At 39.2% G+C, this 11,959-nt stretch overlaps 1 protein-coding gene and 1 pseudogene across 3 annotated transcripts in view; both read right to left on the bottom strand.

Moving 5' to 3' along the window:
- Positions 1–5,293: 5,293 nt before the first annotated feature.
- On the bottom strand, positions 5,294–7,431 carry LOC149144411 (acetate--CoA ligase CCL3 pseudogene; annotated as a pseudogene).
- A 2,832-nt stretch (positions 7,432–10,263) lies between these two features.
- Positions 10,264–11,959, bottom strand: part of LOC149144410 (protein Iojap, chloroplastic-like) — a 116,906-nt gene continuing 115,210 nt past the window's right edge. The window contains exons 5-6 of one of the 3 annotated variants that reach the window (XR_016264754.1): positions 10,782–11,013; positions 10,264–10,630 (exon numbers count right to left, since the gene is read on the bottom strand). Coding sequence is in view for 2 of the 3 variants with exons in the window: in XM_089449358.1 (XP_089305484.1) it covers positions 10,892–11,013 (122 nt within the window). In the remaining variant the exon portion in view is untranslated. Of the gene's footprint in view, positions 11,014–11,959 lie in introns of all 3 variants that reach the window. The other 2 variants (XM_089449358.1, XM_089449357.1) reach the window with 2 other exon arrangements.

The following is an 11,959-nucleotide window of genomic DNA, read 5'->3' as shown; positions in this document are numbered from 1 at the left end:
TGATGACACTCTTTCCCTCATACTTGGGTAAACTTGTGATAAAATCCATTGAAACCTCCTCCCAACGCTGGCTTGAAATGAATAAAGGTTGTAATAAACCCGGGGTCTTAATTGTTTCAACTTTATTTTGTTAGCAAACCAAACATTCCGCCACAAAATTTTGAATATCCGATTTAAGACCATCCCAAAATAATTCCTTCTTAACCCTGTGGTAAGTTTTTAAAAATCCTGAGTGCCCTCCTAAGGGAGAAGTGTGCAATTCCATAAGTATCTTTTGTTTGAGTTGAGAATTCGTACAGAGGTATAAGCGATCTTTGTACCATAACGAATCATTTTGCCAGTTAAATGTATCAAATGTACTGGAATATTGTTGTAACTTTCGAATAAGTGCCCACACTTCTTCATCATTCTTCCATTCCTCCCTTGCTTCTTTTATCCAATCTGGTTGGATAATAGAAATGGCGCACAACAATGCTTGCACATCCTCATCCTTTCTTGAGAGTGCATCTGCCACCACATTTTGCTTCCCTTTTTTGTAGATGATTTCAAAGTCATAACCCAACATCTTTGTGACCCACTTTTGTCGCTCTTCAGAGAATAATCTTTGTTCTAAAAAGTATTTAAGGCTATCATGATCCGTTTTTACCTTGAAATGTCTTCCCATTAGGTAGGGTCGCCATTTCTTAAGTGCATGTAGTATTGCCAACATTTCCTTCTCATAAATAGCTTTGTGTAAAAACTTTCCCTTGGTTGGACGACTTTAAAAAGTAATGGGTCTTTCATCTTGCATTAAAACAGCACCAATTCCATTTCCTAAAGCATCACATTCCACAATAAAGGTTTTTGTGAAGTCTGGTGTAGCTAATACCAGTGCTTGGCACATTGCCTCTTTAAGATGTTCGAAGGCCTTTGTTGCTTTTGGAGTCCATGAAAATGCATCTTTCTTCAATAATGCTGTTAGAGGTGCTGTTATTCTCCCATAATTCTTAACAAACTTGCGATAACACCCTGTCAACCCAAGAAATCCTTGCAAATGCTTTATGGATGTGAGGATTTTCCATTCCTTAATGGCTTTAATTTTGCTAGGGTCTACCTTAACTCCTTTCATGAGATACAATATGACCCGGATATTCCACCTCTTGTACTTGAAAGAAACATTTGGATCTTTTTGCATATAATTGTTTCTCCTCCAATAGTTGTAGCACCCTATCAACATGTTCAACATGATCCTTCCAAGACTTGTTGTAGATTAGTATATCATCAAAAAATACTAACACAAATTTTCTAAGGAAGGGTTTGAAAATAGAATTCATCATTTAACCTTGAAATGTAGAAGGTGCATTGGTAAGGCCAAAAGGCATGACCAAAAATTCATAATGACTCTTATGAGTTCTAAATGTTGTTTTCGGAATGTCTTCAGTCTTCATTCTGATTTGATAATATCCTGAACGAAGATCCAACTTGGTGAAGTAAATTGATCCATGCAATTCATCCAATAATTCATCAATGACGGGAATGGGAAACTTATCTTTAATAGTGAGCTTGTTGAGCTCCCTATAATCCGAACACATGTGCCATGATCCATCCTTCTTGTGCACCAATACTACTGGAGCAGAGAGAACTTTGACTAGGTTGAATTATACCAGCCTCTAGCATTTCTGCAACCATACGTTCAATTTCACTCTTTTGGGCATAGGGATATCTGTATGGCCTAATGTTTGGAGGAACACTTCCTGGAATCAGATGAATAGCAAGAACATGATCATGAATAGGTGGTAAAACTTTGGGAGTCTCAAATACCTTGGAATCATTGTCCAAGACTTTTTGGAGATCTTGAGAAATAGATGATTCCAATGTGGAAACATTTAGCGAACATAATTGTGCAATTACACCTCTTTGTTTGTTTTTTAGAAGCTTTGTCATACCGTTACAGTTGATTATCTTTCCCGGTTTCCCTGCAATACCCCTTAATTCAATTTCTTTTCCTTCCGCAGAAAATTTCATGAAAATTTCTTGAAAGTTAAAAGCTATTGTACCCAAGGATTGTAGCCATTGGACTCCTAGTACAACATCAGCACCTCCCCTTGGAATGGAAAGCATTGGGCTAGTCAATACATATTCTCCCATGGATAGCTTGATATTATGGTACTTTCCAGAGCAATTTATCGTTCCTCCATTTGCAACCATCACTTGACACTCTGGTGTTGGATATAGGAAGCAATTCAATTCTTTTGCTATCTTACAATGAAAAAATTGTGGGTACTTCCTGAATCAAACAACACTATTACCTTTTTCTTTTTGATTTGTCATTCTATCTTGATGGTTTGAGGAGTGGTAATTCCAGCCAATGCATTACAAGATATGGTCGGATTCATTTCTTCTTTATCTAGGCTTTGTTCCTGGAGTATATCCTCTTCTTTTGACCTTTCTTGCTCCTTTTCTTCTTCTTCTTTACAATCTATGTAGAATAATTTCTTCTCAGCACACTTATGACCTTTAGTGTATTTGCTATCACAACTGTAACAATGCTCTTTTGCTCTTTTTTCTTCTAATTGTTGTGGTGTCAACCTTATAGGTTGTGGAATACTAGAGGCAACAACACTTTCATCTTTATAGTTGTGAGTGATATGCTTCTTGGTTGCCATAATTTTGCTTTCCATTTTTCTTGCTAACCTGAATGCCTTCTCTAATGAATCAGGTTCCCAAAGGCAAACATCATGTTGGATATTATTATTTAAAGTCCCTATGAACACATCAATCCTATGCTACTCTAGAATATTTTTTCCCCTTATGTTCAATTTTTGGAATTCTTCAATGTGCTCCATTATTGAACCCTTTTGTTTGAGACTTATCAATTGGCTAAAAAAGTGTTGCTTTTTGTATCATCATAATGTGCTGTCAATTCTTCCGTAAAAATTGCCCAGGTGATAATTTGTTTACGAGATCAAAGCCATTGATACCATACAAATTGATTTGATTCCAAATATAAAGTTTCAATACGTACCTTTTGTGTGTTTTGCACATTATTGAGATCGAAAAATTGCTCCATCTGTAATATCCATGTTGCGGGATCCTTTCCATCAAACTTCCTAATATCGATTTTTGGAATATGGTGGGTTTTCGATCCAACATTAAAGTCTATGAAATCATGATTAACATTTCTTTTGTTCTCATCATGAGATTCCTTTACTACCCTTTCACCATTAGTAAGCATTTCTTGTAGAAACTTTGTCAAATCTGTCTTCAAATCTTCCATGCATGTCTTCAAATTTGTCTTCAAATCTATCTTCAAATCGTCCATCTTAGCTTCCATGTCATTCATCTTAGTTTCTACGTCTTTCTTTAAACAATCCATTTTAGCTTCTATGTCTTTCTTTAAACCATCCATCTTAGCTTCTATTACTTTTTTGTGCAAGTGACACTTGTTGCACTTGGTCTCGTAATTTTGATATATCATTGCATTTCTTCCTCTTCTTCATGAGTCATGCTAAAGCTTTCAGGTTGCTTAATAAGTGTTTGCATTTTCTTTCCTCAGGGCATCAATTACCGATAATAATGCTTTACTATGCCATTTGAATTCCTTCAAACTAATTTTTCAAACCAAGCTTATGCAAAAATTTAAAAAAAACCACACTTTTTTTCATTTTGTAGGAGCTTGATATTGAATATGATGTATCTTTGTAATTTCGGATCATCTAGTTCTGAAATTGAAATCTACGGTAGCCCTCTGCATCCTCTTTCCAAGGCCACTATTCTGATCCAAATTGGATTCTTCAGGGAAGAGTTAGGCCAAATCTCCCACAGTGACCTGATTATAGACTAGTTCAGTAGAGCGAACTTGTATGGCGTGCCACGAGTCACTGTTTCGACCCTTGGCTCTGAAAAATATAAACAAGAAACTACAGTCTTTCCTCTTTCTGTACCTTCTTACGAAATTTCAATCTGATGCTCAGAGAAAAAGTTATGATGATTTTCCCCAGGTCACCTGTTTGGAATGTAATTCAGGAGTCTGCAAAAAGACCAACTTCCTCAGATCATATCTCCGCAAATATAGTGAAAAAAGCTCTAAAATTTGGACCTGAAATTCAGTGCGGTTTCGTCTCAAATGGGATTTTTTTAGCTTCTAAAACGTCGCAGAAAAAAGTTATAGTGAAAATGCCACAATTACTTATTTGGGGCAGCAAAACCCTAGAATCCAAAGCTCTGATACCAAATGTTATGAAACCAGCTCACAAAAAGATAGAAAAGATAGTTGAACGCCTTAGAATTCAACCTCTTCGAGGGGGACCTCCTTTACATTACACAAATGAACAATTCTTGGATGATTCAAATGACAAAACCTCATTTCTATATATAGGAGTCTAAGGAGTCACAATATAACCCAGTCGACCTAACAATAATAATATAAAGCCACAAAAATAACAGTAGAGGGATTTTATGGGGCACAGTAATAACAATATGGGGACAATAGGGGCACAACAATATTAATAAAGGATACAACTGCAATAGTAATGGGGTAACCACTAGTATTATAGGGACCTAACAAACTATGAGGTGGACAGTGTGTGGCCAAGCAAATGGACTTCGTTGGCAAAGGGTTTTGTGTGGTTGACCCATAACCATAATGAACGAGGGTTCGAGGATAGAGATACCCTGTAATGAACCTCGAGATCACTTGTCAATCTATCTAGTAGAGATTTGGTGGCTTATCTTTGTAAATTCTCACCATCCAATGAGATGATGTAAATCTTTCATTTCCACAACCTATTTCTCTCCAAAGATATATCCAACCTCTACATTTACATCTTGCTTTGTTGAAAAAAAGAATGAGGCATTCCTTGTTCTTGAAAAGATACATCGATAATATAGTTCTTTTGTCCGACAAAATTGGCAGATTCCAAAACAGAATGGGAAGGGAAACAAGAGGAAAAAAAATTGGATGAATCTGTGACTGAAGGTGGGGTGCAAAACTATTTAAAGAGGTAGTATTTGTCCTCGTCAAAGGAAATGTCACATGGCCAAGGACAGTACCATTAACCAAAGAAGTCCCATTTGCACCAACATTGCCTTGGAAAATACAAGAACCACGACTTGGATCAGTAGTGGTTACAGTGGTGACTCTGTTGAAGTCACAGGACCCAGAGGCTCTGTTCATCTTGTGGTAATAACTGTCAAAGGCATAATAGGCAGGGTCTACAACGGTATCCAGATTATAATAGCTTTGACTGGCCTGAATAGCAGAGCAATCAGCCTACCCAAAACCGCAGGCCCAATCCAAAGCCCCCTGGAGGAGTTAAGTATCAGCCCCGGACATGGCTACATAGAAGGTCTGCGCGGGAAGTGTCGTTGGCCAAAGTCGATCCGGCACGATTGAGGTGGAGGACATACACGGGCATAGAATTGGCACTAAAGAGCCCCTAGTTTTCCTCTGAAGTCCCACCAGGCCTGAGGTCCTCATTAAAGAGCTTGTAGATGTAGGTGTTGACAGCCACGCCGGGGAGCTTGGGGGTTTTAGTGTTGTTGAGCACGTCCCGGACAGATTATTGTTGTAGGTATCGCCGTTTTCCATAATGATACCACTTTCATCCTCATTGGGATCACCCGACACCTTTTAGGGTTATGAAGGCACACGGAGACTCACCCCAACGTTCGTCGGGCCTTGCAACCACTGAGGCTTCCAAAACCCTGGGATGACCATACAGCACATTCTCCACCTCCACATCATTGATATTCTCCCCACCGAAGATAATGATGTCCTTGGATCGGTCCTTGATTTTGATATACCCATCCGGGTGCTTGACCACCAAGTCGCCGGAGTGATACCACCCGCCGCGAAAGCTCTCCCGGTTGGCCTTCGGGTTCCTGAGGTAGCCCTTCATCATCATGTTGCCCCTAATCACAATTTCCCCGATGGTGATACCATCGGCCGGGAAGGGCGCCATGTTGTCTGGATTCACCACATCCAACCCTCCCAATGAGACATAGCGCACGCCCTGTCGGGTTTTCAGTCTGGCTTGATCTCGCGGAGGGAGTGAGTCCCACTTATCCTTAACTTAGTCTAACGAGGCGGAGGAGTTGCCCGGAAAGTTATGGAAATTCCAGTTATATTTAGAGAAAATCTGGCAAAGATTTTTGTAAATCCAAGTTATAGTTGTTAAACTTCAAAATTTTAGGTGTTCAAGAAGTTTTTGATGGTGCTGAATCTATTTTCACCATCAAAAACACGATTCAAACACTGCCTCTATAAGATTTTTTGAAATTTTTTTACCGGATTCCAGCGACTTTTGGCCGTCCAATTCCTCTACCTCGTTAGATGACTCATCCTTCCATGCGCACACGACGAACGGCCCATAGGTCTCGCTAAGGTCGCATGTGTGTGTCACGCGGAAGCCCTGCTCTTCCATCTTCTCTAGGACGGCCAACGGGGGCGCCGATCCGGTGGTCATGACGTTGACGCCGCGCGGAATGGGGACTCAATCTAGGGGGTCACAGTTAACTACCGAGTTCAGGACCACCGGCGAGCGGCGAAGTGGGTCACCTTATGTTTGGCTATGGCAGCAAAGATCGCCCGGGTAGTTACCTGACGCAAGCAGATATTTGTACCGGAGAATGTTGTCATACCCCATGCGTAGCACCAACCGTTGCAATGGAACATTGGCAGAGTCCACAGGTAAACGACGTCGTCCTTCATTTCCCAGGCCAGAGAAGCGTCGAGCGCCGCAACATACGCGCCTCGGTGGCTCAATACCACGCCCTTGGGACTCGTCGTGGTCCCTGAAGTACCCCCAGCACGATACTCTGCCACTCACCATCGGGTGGTTGCCACTTGAACCCAGGATCTCCTTCCTGCAAGAAGTCCTCATACTCCATGGCTCCACTAAGTAGGGCCCGCATCAAATTCCCCTCGTCACAGGTCTCGTCCCCATACACAACCAGTAATGGAGCTTTGAATCCGCTCCGTTTCTTTTTTGCTATCAACCCCAGCGCCTCTTGCAAAAGCGTAAAGAACTCATGATCCACTAGTATAGCCACGGCCCTAGAATGTTTAAGCAAGAAAGCGAGTATAGCCACAGCCCTGGAATGTTCAAGTAGGAAAGCGATCGTGTGGGCGTTGAGGCGGATGTTGATGTTGTTCAGCACAGACCCCGCCATGGGGATCCTGAAATGGGCCTCGTAGGCGACCGACACATTGGGCGCGAGCACCCCAACCGTAGTGCCAGGGCCAATGGAGCGCTTGGCCAAGGCGAATGTGAGGCGCCTGCATCTTTCATACGTCTGATCCCACGTATATTGTCGGGCGCCATGGATGACCGATTTGCGCTTCGAGTGCACGAGAGCTACGCGCTCTAGGAACCAGAGCGGCGTCAGGGCCGTGTAATTCGCAAGGTTCCTGGGCAGATCGTCGATATCCTTACCTTCCAAGTGTGCCATGATTCTTCACAGAATCCAAGAAGTTATGACACTTTTAGCCACAAACAGAATTTCTAGCCGAAACTTGACATCAAACAACCAGATCTGCATATCATGAACTCATCAAGAACTCATTCAAAGTCTACATTAAATCGAAACCATCATCAACAAATTAGATCTGTAGATCTGGAGAAACTTAGGTCAGGAAGGAAACGCATGCTCTGATACCACTGATCTGCTCTGGATCTTGGGGAGGGCCCCAAGATCTAGGTAATTACCACACCCAGGAAAAAAACAAAAGTAAACCAAACCAGCAAATAATTCATGAGCTAACTTTTATTAGACCAGAAAATGATAATTGCGATTATATTGCGCTGGACCCCCTATCCTCTTACAAAAAGAGACTCGTTAGTTACAACATTTTTTAGTTACATTACCATGGGTAAATATCATGGGCATATTTCCATTCAATTCATTACCATGGTAAATATCATAAGCAGATTTCCATTCGGATCATATGACGATCATTATGAATACCTCCCTAGTTAAGAGGGAGTGTTGAATTTATTACGTTTTTTAGTCATGTCCATTCAGACTTTTTAAAAGTAGAAAATTTGAATTTTTAAATTTGAAATTTTGGTTTTAAAATTTGTCAAGTCGACCTCCCTCCAAGTCAAGTCGGCCCAGGTAGAGTCACGCCCATTTGACCTAGGCATATCACTATATAAAGGTAGTTCAATCTCCCTCCTCATGGCACCAATTCCCACTCTCTCAAGCAAGACATTTTTTGGGCATCCAAGTGAAGGACAAAGAGGATGAAAAGAAGGATGAAAATCATCTCCCTTTTCTAGCTCGCTTGTGTGGAAGGATTCTCTCTCTATAGTTCGCACTTTTTCTAGGCAATTTATGTTGCAAGGACTAAAATATTGCAGGCAACTATAGGGGTCGAAATTCTGAGTTTTTGGGCAGAACAAGGAGGTTGATATTCAACCTAGGGAAAATCAAAAGAGCAAGTTGTTGGATCAGATTGGAAGGCTTGACTTGAGGGTTTGACCAAATTTTACCATATATTTGTTGAAGGTCATTCTGTCCTAGTTGTGTTGACTATAAGTCTAGGTGTGTCTCTTGTCGAACAAAAGAATCTCCATTGAAAAGGTTGGTGGATTTTTCCCCTTCATGGGTGTTCCTAGGGCAAGTCTTGCTCTCTTTGTGCATTGTGATCTCTATTGTTTTATTGTTTTTGTATGGTTGAATATCTACAGTGTAATTGCTTAATCATTTACTGGAAAAATTTAAAACATATCAACATCATTAGAAGTAATTATTAGATTTCAGGAATATTGTGTTTGTATTTATTGCACTTGAAAAATCGGCATTCACCAGCACACAGGATATTCTTGTTAGTAGGTGGAACAAGAATTGCACACATTTGCATTACCTGGCTCACTCATTGAATCCTCAATACTACAGCAACGTGTGGCTCGTAGTGGACCTCGAAGTAGATTCCTTCACATGGATCTTGAGATTTCACAAGGGAAGAAAGTGCATTTAAATGGATATTTCAAGATAGAGCATACCATGATGCGGTGGAGGATGTTTTTGTGGAGTTTCATCTGGCACTGGGAGATTTGCAGGCTATAACGTGACTAGAGACGAGGGAGCTAAGAAGCTCTATGCTTGGTGGGAAACTCGTGGGGCAACATGCCCTCTTCTATAATAATTAGCCATGAGGATCCTCTCTCAGGTTACTTCATCCTCATGTTGCGAGAGGAATTGGAACACATATGGGAATCTATATAGTTTGAAGAAGAACAGACTTGGGCAATCCAAGGTAGAGACAATGGTGTATGTGCACACCAACCTTCGTCTTATTTAAAAACAGAGGGAATGGTTGAAGGGAAAAACAAAGATGTGGGATGTGTTTCATGATAATATGGGTTTGGAAAATAGTGTTGAGTTGGCATTGGCCAACATGGATCTTAATGAGCGAGTGCTAAAGTCTATCACTTTGATGATGGTGATCCTCTTGAGGGGTCATCCTCCACACCAGCACATACAGAGATTAGATTAAATATAGAGGAGGATGCAGGGGAAAGTGGTGGTATTGTTATTGATTTTGATGTTGATGAGCTATAGCCAATGAGATTATTTTGTCCTTATCTACAGACTACAGTCTATCCTATTTTGTATTTACTATTTCCATTGGCATTCCCACCTATAGTAGCAGCGACTTAGAACTCAATGCTTATGTAATACATTTTGATTTTGATGATTTAATGAGAAAACTGTAGTTTATGGTTCATTTCTGTGTTTGTCAATTTATTGTCATTGATATAGTAAGCACCAGTTGTATTGATGATTGTATGTATAATGTATGATTGAATTTGTATCATCATCATGTAAATGTTTTAGTTTCTAAATTGAATCTTCGTCATATATATATATATATATATATATATATATATATATATATAATGTGTGCTCAGTGTCATGTTCCAGGGATTCACTGTCACATGTTGGATACTCTTGTCACGTGTCCTCATGTCATGTGACTTAGCATACAAGCAGGATTTAGCCTCTTATATAAGTCAGATGAACAAATTTTCTGTAAATTCAAAACAAAATAAAAAAGGAGCCTTTGTTCACAAATAAAACGAAACAAATAGCCATTGGTCAAATAAAGCAAGTGCTGAACTCTTAGTTTTGCAAGACCAGCAATAGAAAATCTCAAGCCTACATGTTTTAAATTTATAAAGCTTGATGTCAATTTAACAGTCTTCTTCAGCTGCAACATTGGGGATTTAAAAAATCATTTGTAAGCAATCGTTTGTCCAGAGATTATTAAATCCAGAATTTCCAATAAAATTGTGGAAATGCCTTAAATGTTTATTGATAATTTGACCGCGAAAGCAATGGTGGAGAAAATGTAAAATCACAAAAACGCTCATCGTCAATGATCAGTCTCAGAGAGCTTCCTGAAATGTACTTATCAATTACAATTTGACCACAAAAGAAATGGAGAAGAACATTTAAAATCACAGAAATGCTCCTCATCAATGATCAGTCTCAGAGAGCTTCCTGTAATGTACTTATCACTGACTTAGACTGGTACATATCAATTACAATAACAGATTGTGCATACAAAATACATTGATGGATGTTTTCATTACTTGCAACCATCTCTGTTCAACTATGATGAATGCTAGAGAGATTGCATCACCTGTTCACAAAACATTGATATGACTATTAGCATGGTCAAACCAAATGAACACAACCAACATTGTTCACTAGTGAACAATGTCATCAATATATTGTAAGCCAGATTCTTTTCCCACATCAATCATTTCCCTCATCTAGACAAGTAGAACAACCTTGATGTCAGGCATTATATAAATGGCATGTGCTGAAAATAAAGGAAGCTTTTGATCGTCAATTCCGTAACAAAATACATTTAAATCCAAGTGTCTGTCAAGTCCAAGTGTCATCCTTGACGAGTCGTCTGTGTCTCAAACGGCAGTTCTACAAGGGTAGCATTACCATAAAACTCTTCCAAATTATAATACACACGTTGTGGAGGAAGGAAAATGTGTACAACTACATCACCTGCAATATCCAAAACATTTCCAATTCAATTTTCTGTAAAACACAACTATTTTAATCAAATATGAATAAATCTTCAATAATAGCTACAATCTTAGCTTTGCATAGAAAACCAAGGCAGTGATAGGAACAAAAACAAAACACGCCTTTCAAGTTGAAGAGGGAAAGAAAAAATATAAGACACCAAAGTTCCTAAGCATAAGAAAAGTTCTTAAAGCCCAATCAACAGTAAAATGGTCAACAAGATCAAAACAAACCCATAATAAGCTGCATTCTTTCATGCATAATGCAAGAATATACCTAAATTTGATTAGCTAACACATGGAAGGGCAAGGCATATGTTTTCCTTTAAAATAGTTAAGGGTCAGAAGGCATGGATAACACAATATAGGATGGCATATACGCCGCAGAAAAAGATGAGAGATGAATGCATCCAAACATATTCCAGTTGGGTGAATTACTTATCTCAGTTAAAAGTAGCATGAAGACTGGAAAAAGCTTTTGACGCTTTAAAGAACATGAAAGGCTATACTGATCCATACAAACTTCCTTCAAGAAAATAACATTGCCCAGAATTATTGTTTTACCATATATTTAGTATACATACCTTGTTTTCTTAAGATATTACATACACATGACTCATCTATATTCAGAGAATTATTAAATTTACAAATCTGTAATGAAATAAAAAACACAAGTGAATTTAAGCACAAGTACCCATTGCACACTCGGATATGGTCATGTAGAATAAGAACATAACCAATGAAAAAATAATGCAGAAATATAGGACAAGATAACCAATTCCTATAAAGATGATCATGTGTAGAACTATAAATTGCAGTGAGAAGGCAGAGTCCATCCTATTATCACCAAATCCAGCACCTTAATGCACAGCCATCATCTTGGCAACAACCTCCCTCATTTTAATGAAGGATAAATACAACAAAAT

This window comes from Pinus tabuliformis, chromosome X, assembly GCF_031772625.1.
Source record: "Pinus tabuliformis cultivar Carrire ecotype Pingquan chromosome X, CPIR1, whole genome shotgun sequence".
Classification (NCBI taxonomy): Eukaryota; Viridiplantae; Streptophyta; class Pinopsida; order Pinales; family Pinaceae; genus Pinus; species Pinus tabuliformis.
The sequence above is the reverse complement of the archived record's forward strand: the minus strand, read 5'-3'. Positions and strand labels throughout refer to the sequence as shown.